This window comes from Silurus aristotelis (assembly GCF_946808225.1).
Source record: "Silurus aristotelis genome assembly, chromosome: 20".
Classification (NCBI taxonomy): Eukaryota; Metazoa; Chordata; class Actinopteri; order Siluriformes; family Siluridae; genus Silurus; species Silurus aristotelis.
In genome coordinates, this window is record NC_139593.1 from 4,184,087 (window position 1) to 4,205,021 (window position 20,935).

The 20,935-nt window shown below is 43.6% G+C and overlaps 1 protein-coding gene across 4 annotated transcripts; it reads right to left on the reverse strand.

Moving 5' to 3' along the window:
- Positions 1-1,801: 1,801 nt before the first annotated feature.
- LOC310715971 (B-cell receptor CD22-like) lies at positions 1,802-19,844 on the reverse strand. Of its 4 annotated transcripts, XM_083522708.1 has the most exons (21): positions 19,696-19,843; positions 19,468-19,557; positions 16,764-17,111; positions 14,833-15,075; positions 13,016-13,273; positions 12,674-12,931; positions 12,328-12,585; positions 11,986-12,243; positions 11,640-11,897; positions 10,660-10,917; positions 10,537-10,575; positions 10,195-10,452; positions 9,855-10,106; positions 9,529-9,768; positions 8,778-8,883; positions 8,544-8,580; positions 7,036-7,122; positions 6,890-6,961; positions 4,048-4,134; positions 3,902-3,973; positions 1,802-2,350 (listed from the first exon to the last, which is right to left on the reverse strand). In XM_083522708.1, the coding sequence occupies exons 2-21, from the start codon at positions 19,523-19,525 to the stop codon at positions 2,330-2,332; spliced, it is 3,468 nt and encodes a 1,155-aa protein (XP_083378834.1). In that variant the 5' UTR covers positions 19,526-19,557; positions 19,696-19,843; the 3' UTR covers positions 1,802-2,329. The 4 variants fall into 4 exon arrangements, with proteins under 4 accessions (XP_083378834.1, XP_083378835.1, XP_083378836.1 ...); XM_083522709.1 differs by lacking the exon at positions 6,890-6,961 and having other exon boundaries at positions 19,696-19,844; XM_083522710.1 differs by lacking the exon at positions 19,696-19,843 and having other exon boundaries at positions 19,457-19,557.
- Between the last annotated feature and the right edge of the window lie 1,091 nt (positions 19,845-20,935).

Consider the following 20,935-nt stretch of genomic DNA (forward strand, 5'->3'; position numbering starts at 1 on the left):
CCTGTTTTGACCTTAAATAGATACAAGAATAAAAAGATCCACTCATGGAAACATCAATACAGTTTTCAAGCCGCCTGCATTCGACTCATTCAACTGAGATTTATGTATTTGATCCTATTTGATTTGATTTGATTATCTGCTATGAGATCACTGTTCACCACACCTGGATATATATTCCATACACATATATAATATACGTATATAATATTTCATAAACCGTTCCAAGCATGGATAAATTGGGGAGGGTTGCGTTAGGAAGGGCATCCAGCGTAAAACATGTGCCAAATCAAACGTGCGGAGGATCCGCTGTGGCGACCCCTAACGGGAGAAGCCGAAAGAACGTTTTTTAATATTCCATAAACAAGCAAGACTTTGGTTGCATGATCAGACCTTTTACCATTGTAAATGGGTATTAAACATAAACTGTGTGGAAAAGCAAAGAGATTGGGAAGTGCTAGCTCAGTGTTGGACTTCTGACCAGAAGTTTGCAAGTTCAAATCCCAGCACCACCGAGCTGCCACTGCTGGGCCCCTGAGCAAGGCCCTTAATCCTCAACTGCTCAGTTGTATAACTGAGATCATTGTAAGTCGCTCTGGATAAGGGCTTTTTTTTTTTTCTTAGTTTTTGATCGCTAGTAGTTGGTCATGAGAGCTCAGATGATGCAAAAAAGTCGAGAACGTGCAGCATACGGACGTCCTAATCGGCCATGCATTACAATATTTTTTTCTTTCTCGATTTCTCGTGATCGATACTTCATTTTCTTGAGATCTCAACATACCGAAATTGTTTTCTCCTGATTTCGACATCGAAAAAGTTCTTTCTTTTGCAACGTAAAAACCTGTTTTCTTATAAAGTAATTGTATAGCAGGAAAATCTTGCGCCTTGTGAATGTTGCTGGTGAATAGCATATGTGCAGAAGGATTCACAATACCACATTGATTTAGACAATTTTTATAACTGTTAAAAAGTTCACATAAAATAGGATGAAAGTGGAAATTAAACAAGGAATTTGATTCAAAATAGCAATCAATAGAATTTGCAACCGAATAAAATATGGTTGTAAAAATAAAATAATATACAAACAAATAAATGAACAAAGTGCTTTAAATAGTTGGCATTTAAAAAGAGTATGTTATTGGATTGGTATGTTATTCTATGTTTTATTACTCTCTTTCTGAATAATGACTTCTCAAACCACACCTGAATCAACACAACTCTCGAACCCGAACACTGCTGCACAGAAATCAAACTATGAGGTGGCGCTTTGCATGGTGTTGGATTCTGGTGCCTTTTTTACAAATGTTGTACAAATCTGAGCAGGTTGATTTGCATGGAAAGACGTGAGTTTGACTCAGTGTTGTGTTGTGTGGTTCGGTGTGGATGCTGTAGGTTCCAGGAAGCTGGAAGAGTTTTTTTTATCTCGTTGTAGGTCTGAAGCGTAAAATGATTAAAACTCTTTATGTGTTGTAACCGAAGGCAGGCAGTGTGAACACTTTATTCGGGCAAATCCATTAATCATACCAAGAATAGAGATGTAAAGTGGGGACCACAAAAATCCACAGAAATAATCAAACTAATCAGATTATGGTAGTCATTCAGAAGGTCATTTCAAGGGAATATGAAAAAAAAGGAGAAGGAACCATAACTCTAGAGTTTGTGCAGGGTCTTAAAAAGTCTAAAATATAAAAAAGTTTAGGCCTTAAAAACTTTAAAAGTGGTAAGTGGTGGTTAGAGTGGACTGGTAGTTATAGGGGTAGGTGGGGGGTAATGGTGGTAGGTGAGGGTAATGGTGGATGGGTGGGTATGGTGGTAGGTGAGGGTAATGGTGGATGGGTTGATATGGTGGTAGGTGAGGGTAATGGTGGATGGGTGGGTATGGTGGTAGGTGAGGGTAATGGTGGATGGGTGGGTATGGTGGTAGGTGAGGGTAATGGTGGATGGGTGGGTATGGTGGTAGGTGAGGGTAATGGTGGATGGGTGGGTATGGTGGTAGGTGAGGGTAATGGTGGATGGGTGGGTATGGTGGTAGGTGAGGGTAATGGTGGATGGGTGGGTATGGTGGTATGTGAGGGTAATGGTGGATAGGTTGGTATGGTGGTAGGTGAGGGTAATGGTGGATGGGTGGGTATGGTGGTAGGTGAGGGTTAGGGTGGATGGGTGGGTATGGTGGTATGTGAGGGTAATGGTGAATGGGTGGGTATGGTGGTATGTGAGGGTAATGGTGGATGGGTTGGTATGGTGGTAGGTGAGGGTAATGGTGGATGGGTGGGTATGGTGGTAGGTGAGGGTTGGGGTGGATGGTCTCTTTCTCTTGTGTGTTCTGATGATCTCATGAATGCTTTTTCACAGCCTAGAAAAAAACACAAAGAATACACACACACACACACACACACACACACACACACACACACACACACACACACACACACACACACACACACACACACACACACACACACACACACACAGAGTATAAATCTGTGGAAGAGAAAGAATTCAAGCACATGCATCTTTCTTAATATTTATATGAGTTGAAGCCTCTAGTCTCTATAAAATCCAAGGTGAAGAAAGATACCACTTTTTTTAACAAAAAATTAAGATAAATTAATTAAATAAATATATTACAACAATTTTTTGGAGAAAACTCTAAGATTATGTTTCTGTATCGTAAATTAAATGTTATTTATACGGCGCTTTATTTAAACAAACCACATCCCTATCAGTGTATCTCTAACAAGGGCTATATATATATATATATATATATATATATATATATATATATATATATATATATATATATATATATATATATATATAATAGGGGTGTAACGGTACACGTATTCCTACTGTACCATTTCAGTTCAATCCCTTTCGGTTTGTACACATGTGTACTGAATGCAGGCCTTTTTTTATGTGCGGAACATAGTTCTAATCCGAGTTCCCTCAGGAACGGTATTAAGTTGCGGACCACAAGTTTGTTCCGTCTCGGTCTCGGGCATTTATTATTATTATTAAAATAAATACACAACAATGCCAGGGCTGTAAATAAGAAACCAGAGTTAACGCATGAAGAATTGATTTTTATAAATAAAACAATTGAATGAATGAATAAATAACAAATATCTGCTTCATCTAACTGTGACTTAAAAACGGAGGTACGTACTGAAGCGTGAATTTTGTGTAAAGTTACACCCCTAATATATAATCAGTGCAGGAGAAAGTTTTCACAGCGCTTCACTTTTCCCACATTGGTATTTTACAGCTTTATTCCAAAATGGATTCAATTCATTATTGTCCTCAAAATTCTACAAACAAAACCCCATAATGACGACGTGAAAGCAGTTTATTTGAAATCTTTTCAAATGTATTAAAAATAAAAAACAAAACAAAAAAATCTAATTCAGGTGAATTCAGTTGATTGGGCATAATATGGGAAGACACACACCTGTCTATAGAAGGTCCCACAGTTACAGTGCATCTTAGAGCACAAACCAAACAATGACACCAGCCTGAAAGCCAAACACCGTGTCTGGAGGAAACCAGGCACTGCTCATCACCTGGCCAATACCATCCCTACAGTGAAGCATGGTGGTGGCAAAAAAATAAGTGTCAAGCTTAAAAAGACTTGAGGCTGTAATTGGTGCCAAAGGAGCTTCAATAAATTATTGAACAAAGGCTGTGAATATTTATGTACATGTGATTTTTTGTTTTGTTTTTAGATTTAGATTTTAAATAAACTTCTTTCACATTGTAATTATGGGGTTTTGTTTGTAGAATTTTGAAGAAATTAATGAATGTAATCCATTTTGGAATAACGCTGTAACTTAACGTGGAAAAGGTGAACCGCTGTGAAAACTTTCTGGATCAACTTTATTGGCTATGAACAAACGGAAACACTCACATGTAAGGTGTCATAATCAGGCGAGATGGTGTAAAGATCCAGAGCTTCGTACGTGTCATCGGGGTGAGGTTTCTGTGTGAAGACGTAAATTAGGTGCTCATAGGGTTTCTGCATCAGTGAAGTGCGTCATGTGAGTCGTCACTTACCGCGAGCGTGAAGCACACATCTTTGGAGCACATGGTCATGGGTTCGAGAGATGTGTAAGTGTTGTCTTCAATATGAGTGTCAACGTCCTGCACAGAGAGCATCAGCACAATGCATGATATGATTTGACTCAGCAATAAAAGCCATTCTTTTCCTAAATCTATGTGGTGAAGGAAAAACATTCCATCAAGAGGAAGAAACATTGAGAGGAACCAGACAGTTTTATGCTTCAGAATATTTGGACTTATGTTTTATCGTGTTTTATCTTTTTTTTTCTTTCTCTTCACTCTCTGTTTTTCCCTCTTACTTTTTATTCTCTTTTGTTCTCTTTCTCTCTTTCTTTCTTTCTTTCTTTCTTTCTTTCTTTCTTTCTTTCTTTCTTTCTTTCTTTCTTTCTTTTACTCTTCACTCTGTTTTTACCGCTTTCTTCTTATTCTTTTTTGTTCTCTTTCTTTCTTATTCTTTCTTTCTTTCTTTCTTTCTTTCTTTCTTTCTTTCTTTCTTTCTTTCTTTCTTTCTTTCTTTCTTTCTTTCTTTCTTTCTTTCTTTCTTTCTTTCTTTCTTTCTTTCTTTCTTTCTTTCTTTCTTTCTTTCTTTCTTTCTTTACCTATCCCTCTCTCTGTGGCATGCATGCTGGAAGTGTGAGCGAAAGCGTGTGGAGTGTGAGCTGGAGCGTGTGGAGTGTGAGCTGGAGCGTGTGGAGTGTGAGCGTGTAGAGTGTGAGCGGGAGCGTGTGAAGTGTAAGTGGGAGCGTGTGGAGTGTGAGCAGGAGTATGAGAGGAAGCGTGTGGAGTGTGAGCGGGAGCGTGTGGAGTGTGAGCGGGAGTGTGAGCGGGAGCGTGTGGAGTGTGAGCGGGAGCGTGTGGAGTGTGAGCGGGAGTGTGAGAAGGAGTGTGTGGAGTGTAAGCGGGGGCGTGTGAGCAAGGGCGTGTGAGCGGGAGCGTGTGGAGTGTAAACGGAGGCGTGTGGAGTGTGAGCGGGGGGGGTGTGGAGTGTGAGGGGGAGCGTTTGGAGTGTGAGCGGGGGGCGTGTAGAGTGTGAGCGGGAGCGTGTGGCGTGTGAGGGGGGCGTGTGGACTGTGAGCGAGGGCGTGTGGACTGTGAGCGGGAGCGTGTGGAGTGTGAGCGGGAGCGTGTGGAGTGTGAGCAGGAGCGTGTGGAGTGTGAGCGGGAGCGTGTGGCGTGTGAGCGAGGGCGTGTGGACTGTGAGCGGGAGCGTGTGGAGTGTGAGCGGAAGCGTGTGGAGTGTGAGCGGGAGCGTGTGGAGTGTGAGCAGAAGCGTGTGGAGTGTGAGCATGTGGACTGTGAGCGAGGGCGTGTGGACTGTGAGCGGGAGCGTGTGGAGTGTGAGCGGAAGCGTGTGGAGTGTGAGGAGAAGCGTGTGAAGTGTGAGCGGGAGCGTGTGGAGTGTGAGCAAGGGCGTGTGGACTGTGAGCGAGGGCGTGTGGACTGTGAGCGGGAGCGTGTGGAGTGTGAGCGGAAGCGTGTGGAGTGTGAGCGGGAGCGTGTGGAGTGTGAGCAGAAGCGTGTGGAGTGTGAGCGGGAGCGTGTGGAGTGTGAGCAAGGGCGTGTGGACTGTGAGCGAGGGCGTGTGGACTGTGAGCGAGGGCGTGTGGACTGTGAGCGAGGGCGTGTGGACTGTGAGCGAGGGCGTGTGGACTGTGAGCGAGGGCGTGTGGACTGTGAGCGGGAGCGTGTGGAGTGTAAGCGGAAGCGTGTGGAGTGTGAGCGGGAGCGTGTGGAGTGTGAGCAGGAGCGTGTGGACTGTGAGCGGGAGCGTGTGAGCAGGAGCGTGTGGGCTGTGAGCGGGAGCGTGTGAGCGGGAGCGTGTGGAGTGTGAGCAGAAGCGTGTGGAGTGTGAGCGGGAGCGTGTGGAGTGTGAGCGGGAGCGTGTGGACTGTGAGCGGGAGCGTGTGGAGTGTGAGCGGGAGCGTGTGGAGTGTGAGCAGGAGCGTGTGGACTGTGAGCGGGAGCGTGTGGAGTGTGAGCAGGAGCGTGTGGGCTGTGAGCGGGAGCGTGTGGAGTGTGAGCAGGAGCGTGTGGGCTGTGAGCGGGAGCGTGTGGAGTGTGAGCGGGAGCGTGTGGAGTGTGAGCGAAAGCGTGCCCACCCAGTGCCCAACTGAGGTACGTCCTGAAGCGTGAATTTTGTGTAAAGTTACACCCCCAATATATAATCAGTGCAGGAGAAAGTTTCAACAGCACTTCACTTTTCCCACATTGTAATGTTACAGCTTTATTCCAAAATGGATCCTGAGCAATCAGGGGAAAAGAGCCTTAGTCACATAAGTGACCAAGAACCTGATGGTCACTTTGAAAGAACTTCATCACTACTCTGTTTAGAGAGGAGAACCTTCCAGAAGAACAACCATCTCTGCAGCACTCCACTAATCAGGCCTGTATGTTACAGTGGCCAGATGGAAGCCACTCCTCAGTGAAAGGCACATGACACTGGCCTGAAAGCCAAACACCGTGTCTTGAGGAATCCAAGCACTGCTCATCACCTGGCCAATACCATCCCTACAGTGAAGCATGGTGGTGGCAAAAAAATAGGTGTCAAGCTCAAAAAGACTTGAGGCTGTAATTGGTGCCAAAGGAGCTTCAATAAATTATTGAACAAAGGCTGTGAATATTTATGTACATGTGATTTTTTGTTTTGTTTTTAGATTTAGATTTTAAATAAACTTCTTTCACATTGTAATTATGGGGTTTTGTTTGTAGAATTTTAAAGATAATAATGAATGTAATCCATTTTGGAATAACGCTGTAACTTAACGTGGAAAAGGTGAACCGCTGTGAAAACTTTCTGGATCAACTTTAATGGCTATGAACAAACGGAAACACTCACATGTAAGGTGTCATAATCAGGCGAGATGGTGTGAGGATCCAGAGCTTCGTACGTGTCATCGGGGTGAGGTTTCTGTGTGAAGACGTAAATTAGGTGCTCATAGGGTTTCTGCATCAGTGAAGTGCGTCATGTGAGTCGTCACTTACCGCGAGCGTGAAGCACACATCTTTGGAGCACATGGTCATGGGTTCGAGAGATGTGTAAGTGTTGTCTTCAATATGAGTGTCAACGTCCTGCACAGAGAGCATCAGCACAATGCATGATATGATTTGACTCAGCAATAAAAGCCATTATTTTCTTAAATCTATGTGGTGAAGGAAAAACATTCCATCAAGAGGAAGAAACATTGAGAGGAACCAGACAGTTTTATGCTTCAGAATATTTGGACTTATGTTTTATCTTTTTCTTTCTTTCTCTTCACTCTCTGTTTTTCCCTCTTTTCCACTTTCTTTCCTTCTTTCTTTCTTTCTTTCTTTCTTTCTTTCTTTCTTTCTTTCTTTCTTTCTTTCTTTCTTTCTTTCTTTCTTTCTTTCTTTCCCTATCCCACTCTCTGTGTAGTACATGCTGGGAGTGTTAGCGGGAGCGTGTGTTGTGTAAACGGGAGCGTGCTCACCCAATGACTGCCCCGCGAGAGGGGCATAACAGTCTGCGATTGCGGACATGTACACCTTCAGGGTGAAAGAAGCCAACCCTTTGGTGACTTGTTCTTGAAGAAATTCTAACACTGGGCCAACCAGGCAGTTAACTGAATCCAAAAGTTGCCGATCGCACCGTGCCATGAACAGACGCCATCTCACAGTGTACAACCTCCTTGTGGATGGAGCTTTGGACTGGAGAATGTTTCCTACCACCTCAGTGGAGAGACCGGAGGCTTGGAGCTTCCATAGTTTTCTGATTGTTTAGTTTCCCAGTGAATTCTTGTGCCCCCTGCCTGAGAGAAAAGATCCCTCCGGAAGGAATCTCCCAACGAGGGTGTTTTCAAGATGGGCTACCAGGTCCGCAAACCATGGCCTGTCTGGCCACTGTGGGGCCACCAGGAGGAGATGGACTGCGTGACAGGAGGGAAGGCGTACAGGCGCGGCCTCAGCCACACCTGTACCATGGCATCCAGCCCAAGAGGGGCTAAGAGAGAACCAGAGGGGACAGCGCAAAGTCTCTTGAGTCGCAAACACCTAAGCTCTGTAAAATCTCTCCCAAATTTGTTCCATCACGTTCGGGTGGAGACGACATTCCCCGAGCCTCGGCTCTTGCCTTGAGAGGGCATCTGCTCCCTCATTTAAGTGGCCTCGGATATACGCTGCCCTCAAGGAGAGATCGCAGACTCCCTGGTGGTTGATATAAGAAAACACAAAGGTGTTGTCGGAACGAACCAACACATGGCGGCCTCTGAGGTCCAGAAGAAAACGCTTCAGAGCTTGAAGCACGGAGGTGCCTTCAACCTTCACAAGGTTTCTTCCTTATGATGGTCTCAGGGAGTTTTTCCCTCACCATTGCCTTGCTCGATAGGTTATAGGGACGAACTAATGAGCTGGATGCATATTCGTAACCGGTTTCTTGACGTAAACCTGCGTGATAATGTTAAATGTATTCATACAAATAAAATTGAGTTGAATCGAATATGGAAGTTTGCTGTGCAACACTCTGAAACACTCACCTGATGTTTTGTTGTGTTTTTCTTCTGTCTCTTGCTCCTGCATCGAAAAAAAAAAAAAAAATTATTATAAATTTGATGTTAAAATTAAAAAATTTAAATGAGTAAATAACGAACAACAAGCTGGAGTAAAGCTCCATATATGATGCATGTCATGATGTTGAGATCGACTCAATTAATATATTAATTATCATCTCATGCTTAACATCTACTGGTTTACACACTCCTGGGATTTACCTGACGCAGAAAAGTCCAGCTATGAACGCCGCCACGCCAACAATGACTCCTACCCCGACCCCGACTCCAATGATTATCCATGAAACCATGGAATTCTTTGTTTTTCCTGGAGATGAAGTCAGAAACATTATATATATATATATATATATATATATATATATATATATATATATATATATATATATATATATATATATATATATAAGGGATAGAAGTGATTCTACAAAAGACTTACCTATGAAAAAGAGTGATTTGTTTGTTTTGAATGAGTCTATAATGTGACTCTTTAGAATGAGTCGACTCAAAGAGCGATCTCTTGACTCTTTAAGTCCAAATCATTAGTTCTTTAATCACGTGACTCCTATATACACTATGCAGTGTATTACACAGGAACAATATTGAGTAGTTCAACTCATGAGTCCTTTGGTCCGAGTCGTTCATTCAATCAGCACACAACTCCCATAGACGCTCCATACACAATGCAATAGATAGTTTTTTTTTTGGTCCAAATCTTAACATTATTGTTACAATAATTATGGGAGTCATTTAACAATAGAACTAATGACACAGCCCAGAAGATACGAGTGGTGAAGCTCTAGTCAGAGTTGGCGTAAGTGGACGAGTTGTGGATCTGCTTATTAATAGTGTAAAATTACATTGAAAAAATTTTTTGTTAATTTTGATGAATGAGATTCAGACAACCGGGTCACTAAAACCGCTCCGATCTTCTCATCACTTTCCATCATCTTACCGTTTAGCACGAGGGACACCGGAGGAGCTCTCTGATTCCCGTATTTATTCCGGGCCTCACAGGAAAACCATCCGTCGGTGCTGAAATTCATTGTGATGCTGTAATTCTGTCCGACAGCCAACCTTTTATTGTCCTTAAACCAGGTGTAGTTGTGGACGGGTGGGTTAGCGGCGGCGCTACAGGTCAAAGTCACTGTCTCACCTGCGGAGCCCATAGACATTGAGACATTCCTAGGGGGGTCTAAAAAAAAAAAAGGGACCATATAACAAAGAAATATACAAATATTCAAGTTTAGCTGAATATCATTTGTTTAAAAAAAAACATACACAAAACGTTTAGAACACCGCTCGAGTATTTCACTCCGAATCGATTGCCGGACTTGCACTTATACTCGCCGCTGTCTTCAGGGCTGATCTTGGTAAAGGTGTAGGTTCTCGCTGTACTTATAAACACGTTTTCTTTGAACCAGGTGTAGGTGACGGGTGGGTTTGCATCACTGCTGCACCTCAAAGTCACTGAACTGCCCTCCACAATATCCCCCGAGGGGCTGATAGACACTGAAGATTTCTTGGGCGCATCTGAAACCCAATAGAAGGCATTCAGCAGATCGTTTTGAAGCAATACGGTATTTGTATCAGAATTTTCAGAGTTCAGGCTGCGACGTACACAAAACGCTGACAGTCACGTCATTGGAGTATTTCTCCCCGTATCCATTGCTGAACTTGCACTTGTACTGTCCCCTGTCCTCAGGTTTGATCTTGCTAATGATGTAGGTGCTCCCTTTCCCGAGAATCGATGTTCCTTTATACCAGGTGTAGTCAGGGAGAGGCGACTTATCATCGCTGCTGCAGGACAGGGTCACTGTAGCGCCCTCTACTATCTCACCTGAGGGACTGATAGATATTGAGGGTCGCTTTGGAAGAACTAAGTTAAAAAAAGACATTAAAAAATCAATATTTAAATAAGTCTCAGAGTCCCACTACATCCAGCATCCCTCTACTATCTCACCTGTAGGACTGATGGACACGGAAACACTTTTCGAGGCGTCTGAAAAAAACAGACCACATGACAGAGGTTTTAAAGCGATACGTGTATAAATGGCGGGAAACGAAAGCTCGATGCAACACTTACACCGAACATTTACAACTGCTTCATCAGACTCTTTCTCTCCGTATGGATTCCTGGCCGTGCACTTGTAGCCTCCTCTGTCTTTAGAGCTGATCTTCTTGATGCTGTGCGTTTTTCCCGTTCCTATTAAACTCCTCTCTTTATACCAGGTGTACTCAAGGGCAGGTGGGTTTCCATTGCTGCTGCACGTCAGAGTAACTGAACTGCCCTCCACAATATCCCCCGAGGGGCTGATGGACACCGAGACGCTTTTCGGAGGATCTGAAAAATACAGACCACATGACTTAGAGGTTTTAAAGTGATGTGCAGTAGTAGACGAAGTACACAAAGCATGTATTTGAGTTAAAGTAGAGACAATCTGTAAAATCTGACTCCAGTAAAAGTAAAAGTGTCCCTTCAAACTTTCACTTGAGTAAAAGTACAAAAGTACTTCAAATGTTCTTAAGTATCCAAAGTACTATGATTAATTATAACTATAATGTTCCTATTATATTTATCACAAGACTCTTCACTTAATCAACTCAGTTCATGTGAAAAGTTTGTGTCGAGTTCGAGTCTGGAGTTTGTTCATCATTTTTTCCTCTCTAAATGTTCTGCTTGATGTTGAACTGATGCTGAACTGTATGTTGCTGATTAGTAGATCCACAAAGTGCCAATCAGAACAAGTTTAAAACAGAGCGTGCGCTTGACCCTGATTGGTGACTCGCTGCGTGTTTCACCAGTTACGTTTTTATCCTTATTAACAAAAAGGAACAACTGATTTATACGTTTTTTACGTAGTTGAGTAAAAAGTCAAATATTTGAGTTTGAAATGTAGTGAAGTTACAGTAAAAAAATCTCCCCAAATGGAAACACTTCAGTAAAGTAGAGATACGCGACAAAACTATTAAAGTACAGTAACGAATTACATTTGCTTTATTACTGTCTTACACTGGTGATACGTGTATAAATGCCAGAAAACTCAAATTCAACGCAACACTTACACCGAACATTTACAACTGCTTCATCAGACTCTTTCTCTCCATACGGATTCCTGGCCGTGCACTTGTAGCCTCCTCTGTCTTTAGAGCTTATCTTCTTGATGCTGTGCGTTTTTCCCGTTCCTATTAAACTCCTCTCTTTATACCAGGTGTACTCAAGGGCAGGTGGGTTTGCATCGCTGCTGCACGTCAGAGTAACTGAACTGCCCTCCACAATATCCCCCGAGGGGCTGATAGACACTGAAGATTTCTTGGGCGCATCTGAAACCCAATAGAAGGCATTCAGCAGATCGTTTTAAAGCAATACGGTATTTGTATCAGAATTTCCAGAGTTCAGGCTGCGACGTACACAAAACGCTGACAGTCACGTCATTGGAGTATTTCTCCCCGTATCCATTGCTGAACTTGCACTTGTACTGTCCCCTGTCCTCAGGTTTGATCTTGCTAATGATGTAGGTGCTCCCTCTTCCGAGAATCGATGTTCCTTTATACCAGGTGTAGTCAGGGAGAGGCGACTTATCATCGCTGCTGCAGGACAGGGTCACTGTAGCGCCCTCTACTATCTCACCTGAGGGACTGATGGACACTGAGACGCTTTTCGGGGCGTCTGAAAAAAACAGACCACATGACAGAGGTTTTAAAGCGATACGTGTATAAATGGCGGGAAACAAAAGCTCGATGCAACACTTACACCGAACATTTACAACTGCTTCATCAGACTCTTTCTCTCCATACGGATTCCTGGCCGTGCACTTGTAGCCTCCTCTGTCTTTAGAGCTGATCTTCTTGATGCTGTGCGTTTTTCCCGTTCCTATTAAACTCCTCTCTTTATACCAGGTGTACTCAAGGGCAGGTGGGTTTGCATCGCTGCTGCACGTCAGAGTAACTGAACTGCCCTCCACAATATCCCCCGAGGGGCTGATAGACACTGAAGATTTCTTGGGCGCATCTGAAACCCAATAGAAGGCATTCAGCAGATCGTTTTAAAGCAATACGGTATTTGTATCAGAATTTCCAGAGTTCAGGCTGCGACGTACACAAAACGCTGACAGTCACGTCATTGGAGTATTTCTCCCCGTATCCATTGCTGAACTTGCACTTGTACTGTCCCCTGTCCTCAGGTTTGATCTTGCTAATGATGTAGGTGCTCCCTCTTCCGAGAATCGATGTTCCTTTATACCAGGTGTAGTCAGGGAGAGGCGACTTATCATCGCTGCTGCAGGACAGGGTCACTGTAGCGCCCTCTACTATCTCACCTGAGGGACTGATGGACACTGAGACGCTTTTCGGGGCGTCTGAAAAAAACAGACCACATGACAGAGGTTTTAAAGCGATACGTGTATAAATGGCGGGAAACAAAAGCTCGATGCAACACTTACACCGAACATTTACAACTGCTTCATCAGACTCTTTCTCTCCATACGGATTCCTGGCCGTGCACTTGTAGCCTCCTCTGTCTTTAGAGCTGATCTTCTTGATGCTGTGCGTTTTTCCTGTTCCTATTAAACTCCTCTCTTTATACCAGGTGTACTCAAGGGCAGGTGGGTTTGCATCGCTGCTGCACGTCAGAGTAACTGAACTGCCCTCCACAATATCCCCCGAGGGGCTGATAGACACTGAGACGCTTTTCGGAGGATCTGAAAGATACACACAAGAAGAAAAAGGAAAGATATGAACCAAACACTTAATTTTGAATTAATAGTGAATTTTGAATTAAAAGATGTTACCATGTTTTTGTAAGAATAAATTATATCATAGAATAATCAAGAACAATCAAAAACAATTATATCATTTAAGCAACTTAACAGCTGAGGTTTAAGGGCCTTTCTCAGGGGCCCAGAAGTGGCAGCTTGATGGAGCTGAACTCACAACCTTTTGATCAGAAGTCCAACATCCTAAACACTGAGCTACCAAATGCCACAACTGCTTCTTCTGGTTTAGCGATAATGGAAATCATGTGGTGATGGTTTTAATTGTTATCTATTGTTATGTATTGATATGTATAATGACGTAATTGTTTGTTTTGCTTTTCCAGCTGGAACACAAGGAAATAATGTGTTTGTTAATCATCCATCCATCCATCCATCCATCTTCTCCCGCTTATCCGATGCCGGGTCGCGGGGGCAGCAGTCTAAGCAAAGATGCCCAGACTTCCCTCTCCCTAGACACTTCTTCCAGCTCTTCCGGGGGGACACCAAGGCGTTCCCAGGCCAGCCGGGAGACATAGTCTCTCCAGCGTGTCCTAGGTCTTCCCCGGGGTCTCCTCCCAGTGGGACGCGCCCGGAACACCTTCCCAGGAAGGCGTCCAGGAGGCATCCGGAACAGATGCCCGAGCCACCTCAGCTGACCCCTCTCGATGTGGAGGAGCAGCGGATCTACTCCGAGCTCCTCCCGAGTGACTAAGCTTCTCACCCTATCTCTAAGGGATCGCCCAGCCACCCTGCGGAGGAAGCACATTTCGGCCGCCTGTATCCGGGATCTTGTCCTTTCGGTCATGACCCAGAGCTCATGACCATAGGTGAGAGTAGGAACGTAGATTGACCGGTAAATCGAAAGTTTCGCCTTGCGGCTCAGCTCCTTCTTCACCACGACAGACCGGTACATCGACCGCATTACTGCAGAAGCTGCACCGATCCGTCTGTCAATCTCCCGTTCCACCCTTCCCTCACTCGTGAACAAAACCCCAAGATACTTAAACTCCTCCACTTGCGGCAGGAACTCCCCACCAACCTGAAGTGGGCAAGCCACCCTTTTCCGACTGAGGACCATGGCCTCGGATTTGGAGGTGCTGATTCTCATCCCAGCCGCTTCACACTCGGCTGCAAACCGTCCCAGTGCATGCTGAAGGTCCTGGTCTGATGAAGCCAACACGACAACATCATCTGCAAAGAGCAAAGACGAAATCGTGTCGTCACCAAACCGGACACCCTCCGACCCCTGGCTGCGCCTAGAAATTCTGTCCATAAAAATTATGAACAGAACCGGTGACAAAGGGCAGCCCTGCCGGAGTCCAACATGCACCGGGAACAAGTCTGACTTACTGCCGGCAATGCGAACCAAGCTCCTGCTTCGGTCATACATATTGCATATTCGGTTTGTTAATCATGTATGATTAAATAAACAAATAAATGAACGAAGCAGACAAACGTGACGAATTTGTATTTATTTGTTTGTCAGAAGGTGAACGTATACTTACAGTGCACAAAAAGAGTGACATGAGGGGAGCGAACACTTTCTCCCTCCACAGAGCAGCTGTATTTGCCTGCATCCTGCTGAGTGACTGACAACAGTATCAAACTCTCAAAAAAGGAGTCCAGTTCACGATCGTTTTTGTACCAGGTGATTGTTGGGGTGTCGGTAAAAATGCAGCTGGTTTTGCATGTCAGAGCGACTAAATCTTGTTCTTTAACCATACTAGGAAAAATCTCCACCTGAAGATCTGTGGATGAGAGGAAAGATGGAGGAAAACAAATTAAACTGAAGGTCTCAAATATTTTTAGCAGTCTTTCTGAGTTTCCGTAATAAAGCAAGCTACAGTGGTGCAGTGACATAATTGTGCCTCTAAGTGGTGCTATTTACTCATTTGTAAAAATTGAACAATTGATAGTTGTATTTTGGAACGCGGTAATTATTAACAAATCAAACCATTTTTTAAACCACATTCAAACTCTCACATCTACATTCCTTTCCCTTCGTTGAAGGAAACGAGAGAACATCTGCATTTTCTGTTTCTTCTTTAATTGTCTCCTAATTTTGAAAAAAACAATTTGAGGATGCAGCAATCCCAAGCCACAGGGCGCTAGTGACGGAACGCTAACAAATATAACAAATGAAGGCACAGAGAAAGAGGAAATTGTTCCTATACACGCTGAATACATATTTAACTCGTTTTGGTCTTGCTAGCTTCCGAACAAATGAAACCACCTCATACAGCTAGTTATCATTTAATCAATGCAGTGGCTTTGGATATCAGACAGATTAGCAACCTGGTCCTTCGGCAAGCAAAACTTGAAACTCTGACCGATCGCCCATTTCACCAGTTTCAGTAGACACACATCAACGTTAGCCGTCATACTGTGCGGTGAATCTGTGAAGCTAATACCCAATAGCATGATTGAACACACAAGGATTGTTAGCGTTTCACAGGACAATGCAAAGTAACTTGTGCTGTTGCTAGCATAAGGTCTTCTAGCAATAATATATTGCATAATTTTCTTCCTCAAATGTATCATTTTTTATTCACAGTGTAACCCTACGAAGTTAAATGTTGTTAGCGCATAGCAGCTTTCAGCATGTAAAAGCGTTAATGAAAATAACAATAATAATCGTCAAAGATTCAATAGCGCTAATCTCACAGACGAATCTTCCCAGAGCTGTTATGATACGAGGATCATACAATTTTTGGTGATACAGGGGTGCTTAATGTCTGATTTCGCACGGAACTACTGGTTTCCTCCCAATTAGTTGATATACAGCGAATTATTTTAAGAAACAGCAAAAACAGTGAAATTCAAATCCTGTTTGCAAGTGTTGCCTTTCTGCACTTCTTTACGTCATTATTTTAGGTTTATTGATCCAAAACGTTGTTTTTTAAAATCTACATTTTCTTTATCGCTTTATGTAATGTTCTTTGGTTTGGACATGTGTAGAGGAGAGACATGGGGTATATCGGTGGGAGACTGCTGAGCCTCGTGCATTTTTAATCTCTGTGATCCAAACCGTAGTTTTTATCGAGAAATACTGAAACTGTGCATCACACTGACAACACGACTAAACATTTTGACGGTCTTGTTTGTGAACAATGACGACAGGACTTTTTATTCTGATGGGAATGAGATGTTCATTGACACAAATATTTTTGAGAGATGAATTTAGGATTTTGAGAAAAGCTTTGCAAGAAATCCAAGGTGTGTACAAATTGTTTAGAGAAAATGGAACTTGGATGGAAACGCTGAAATGGTCATGGTGAAGGTTTGCTAAAACATCAGCTCCTGAGTTGGCTTTGATTTGGAGAGCTGAAAAAGCTTAAAGTCATTCGAAGAGATGGTGGAATTTTAGTTCCATTTGAAAATCTCGATCGTGTTCCAAACAGTCTTGAGGAGCAAAATCGGAAGTACAAGGTGTTACCTGTGACTGAAAGGTTGACTCCGCCTCTACCTTGGATGACTTGCCCCTTTGAGGTAACACCCGTCGCATAATATTTGCTGGAGTCCTGGTCCGTCACGTTGCTCAGTCTGAGGGTACAGTCTTGTGGGGTGTTTTTGAGGTACTGAACCCTGCCTCTGTACTGAGGATCTGCAGACAGATCAGGAGGCTCCTTCAATGTGAAAACTGCTTTGCTCCAGAAAACTCTACTGAAACTTCTGCTGAGAAAGCTGGAGTATCTGCAGCCGAGAGTGACTGAAGATCCCTTCAGAGCACAGACTGAGTGGTGTGTATAAATCATCTTCAAACTTCGCTGGGACGCAACAACCACTGAACACAAAACAGAAAACAGTGTTAATGATTAGAGGCAAAGAAAACAGAAATAATTTGCTGTTTCCCGGACGAAGAATTTGGTGACTTCAGGCTGAGATCTGAGCAGAATTCAGGGTTCTCCCAGGTTCTCCCACATTACCCTCTGCTCCAATATCCCACCCCACACTGATCCTTCCATTCATCCTTGACCACACCATCATCTACAACCTCCATCATCTACCACTGCTCCACTCATCCCTCCATTTTCTACCACTGCACCAATAATCCCTCTATCCTCTACCACTGTCCCACTTGTCCCTCCATTCTCTACCACTGCCCCACTCACCCCCGTATCCTCTAACACTGCTTCACTCATTCCTTCATCCTCTACCACTGCACCACACATCCCTTCATCCTATACCACTACAAAACTAATCCCTCCATCCTCTACCACTACTCCACTAATCCCTCCATCCTCTACCACTTCTCCATTCATCCCTTCATCCTCTACCACTGCTCAATTCACCCCTCGATCCTCCACCACTGCTCCATTCACCCCTTCATCCTCTACTACTTCTACACTCATCCCTTTATCCTCTACTACTGCTACACTCATCCCTTCATCCTCTACCACTGCTCTATTCACCCCTTCATCCTTTACTACTGCTACACACATCCCTTCATCCTCCACTACTGCTCCACTCATCCCTTCATCCTCTACCACTGCTCCATTCACCCCTTCATCCTCTACTACTGCTACACTCATCCCTTCATCCTCTACTACTGCTCCACTCATCCCTTCATCCTCTACCACTGCTCCATTCACCGCTTCATCCTCTACTACTGCTCCACACATCCCTTCATCCTCTACTACTGCTCCACTCATCCCTTCATCCTCTACCACTGCTCCATTCACCGCTTCATCCTCTACTACTGCTACACTCATCCCTTCATTCTCTACCACTGCTCCATTCACCCCTTCATCCTCTACTACTGCTCCACACATCCCTTCATCCTTTACTACTGCTACACTCATCCCTTCATCCTCTTCCACTGTTCCACTCATCCCTCCATCCTCTACCACTGCACCATTCATCCCTCCATCCTCTACCACTGCACCACTTATCCCTCCATCCTCTACCACTTCTTCACTGATCCATTCATCCTCTACTACTGCTCTACTTTTCCATTCATCCTCGGCCAATGCTCCACCCATCCACTCCCCAAAGCACTACCCTACCACACACACACACACACACACACACACACACACACACACACACACACACACACACACACACACACACACACACAATCTAGCAAAGGTTTAAAATATTAAAATATTTTTTTTTCATGACATCAGCATCTAAATAGGATTGTGTAAAGACGGGAGGTACGCTTAAGCAAGCGTGGAAATGTTTCTAAGCAACATGGAAAGTCCTTTCGAGTGGAAATACATTGGGCAATAGATGAGGTCAGTAGGGTAAGAACTCACATTTAACAGCATTTACACACATCGACCTAGAGACAGAGCATGAAGGTGTGTGTGTGTGTGTGTGTGTGTGTGTGTGTGTGTGTGTGTGTGTGTGTGTGTGTGGTGAGATTCATTTCTAAATGAAGCACTAATGAGATTTGTAATTATGCTGTCTCTTCAGGTTTGTGTTAGAATACGGGGCAAACAAATCAGACAAGTTCGGCTTTTGATCGAGTGAGAATTAATTAAAAAAATTTTCAAACAAATAAAAAAGAAATGATTTCCTGTTTTTTTAATGCAGATGGCACTCGAATGAAAGTACAGAAAGCTGAGTGACAGCACAGTGATCACTGCCTTTCGAACCGTTTCTGGCCTTATAACCCTATGACTCGTCTTGTTGGTTTTACTGGTCACATGGACTTCACAGCACAGTGAAATCTTTTCACATATCCCACTTAAGACGGTTAAGGGCCTTGCTCAGGGGCCCTAAAAGTGTCTGCTTGGCGATACCGGAGCTTGAACCCCCGACCTTCTGAGCAGTAACCCAGAGCCTGATCCACTAAGCTACTGCTTCCTTTTGGAACATCATCAAAAGTATTGGGACTGATTAAAATCTATTAGTCACAAATGATCTTTTTAAATAATAAAAATATCGCAAGTCTAATAATAATTTTATATATTAAAAAAACTTTTTTTACTGATGCGAAAATGTTCAAAATGATGCACCGCCAACTTAAATCAACTCATTTTATACCGATGCACTGATGAATCTTATGTTCAGGTGTCCACAAACGTTTTTTTTGAAGATGAATGATGAATTAATTCATTTGTCTTTGATCTTTTTTTTTCTTTTCTTTATTCTGCTCGAATAAACATTTGCGTCACTCACGTCAGACTCACCGGATAACGTGAGAAGGAGGAAGAGAGAGGCAGGAGTGATCACCTGGAGCAGCACCATCACATCACAGCAAAGCCTACACAGAGATATTTCTACATGACAAAAACATAAACAGCTCGTGTAAGCAAAACCAGACGTGAGTCAAAGGCGGAGACCCGATGTGTCTCGTGTAAAGTCTTAATATATATTCTGTAGGGTATGTGGTATCAGGAGGAAAGGTGTGATCTCACCTTGTCGATCCGCACTCGAAGATAATCTTTTAGCGGTTTAAGAGAAGAAACATTAGTCGTGAGGTTTAATGTGCACGTAGCAGACCGTGATTTCCACATTTCCACATTTCCACCAGGCGTTTGGTAATTCACCTCGGCACACAGGAAGTTGCGCAATGAAATCAAGCTGCGTATTAGATTAAAAAAAAAAATAGGGTGTCACAGTACACATTATCACATGGAGTTCAAATCGACATCAGAAGATCAGGATTGTGATAAAAGAGACCCACTCTGTGTCTCTGAAAGTATTCTCGAACCCCTCCATCTGGTCTGAAGCATCCTCAAACTCAAACCACAGATTTAGAGGAACACGATTGGACGTCTTTCGGATATAATTCTGAACTAGGAGACCAAAACGGGGCACACATCCAGCTCCATGAAAATATGCTTTCCATGGTTTGAAAGATGTAGAAGATCTCGAGCTCCAAACATATTGGGATTAAGTTTTCACGCTCACATCACCATATCTGACGGAATCTCCACGGAATTTAGAACATCTTCTCAAAAGAGTGGAGGTTGCAGTAAGATCAAACAGGGACTACAGGTGGAATGGGATGCTCAAAATGAAGTCAAGCTTATGCTCAGCCTTCCTCCACTCTACACTACTTTGTGCACCTGTACCACATTAGCTCACTGATCGTTTGGTGTGTACAAAGTGCCACTAAAAAGTTTCGAAACTGATTTTGTAACAGGCCAGCAGATGGCAGCACAAGGCCGCACACACAGTCACAGGGAGCACCGATCCGTACGAAGACTTCAGGGACACGTTCCAGAAGTGTCAGGAACGCTGGGAGCGCTGTATTGCTGTGCAAGAGGAATATTTTTAAGGTGCTGGTGTGGATGTTCACCTGCATGTTCTAGACTACTCAGAATGGAAGACACCTGAGCATAAGATTGGCTCCTTTCTGAACATCCCTTTCCACCTTTAGTCCAAATTTGCTCTTATAAGAAGCTCCACTCTTCTGAGAAGATGTTCCAGCAGATTTCTGTATAGCTTTCATTCAGCCACAAGGGTGTTTGTAAAGTCAGGTATTGATGTAGGTGAGGTGAGATGAGGTGAGATGCAGTCTGGTGAGGAGAGAAGCCCTGGGGTGCAGCCAGGATGGAGTGAAAAATTCATCCTAAAGAGGGTTGGAGCTCTATAGCAGAGGGTCTTCAACAAACAATGAAAAGCATATCCTCATGAAGCTGGATTTGTCCA

Bases quoted from the DNA above. Each gene is read 5' to 3' on its own strand.
- LOC310715971 (XM_083522708.1), bottom strand. From the start codon at position 19,525: ATGGTGCTGCTCCAGGTGATCACTCCTGCCTCTCTCTTCCTCCTTCTC. The intron at 10,576-10,659 runs GTAAGTGTTGCA...TGTTTTTTTCAG, and splicing joins AGCAGTTGTAAATGTTCGGT to ACGCCTCGAAAAGTGTTTCC. The intron at 4,135-6,889 runs GTGAGTGTTTCC...CTCTCTGTGCAG, and splicing joins CTGATTATGACACCTTACAT to GACGTTGACACTCATATTGA.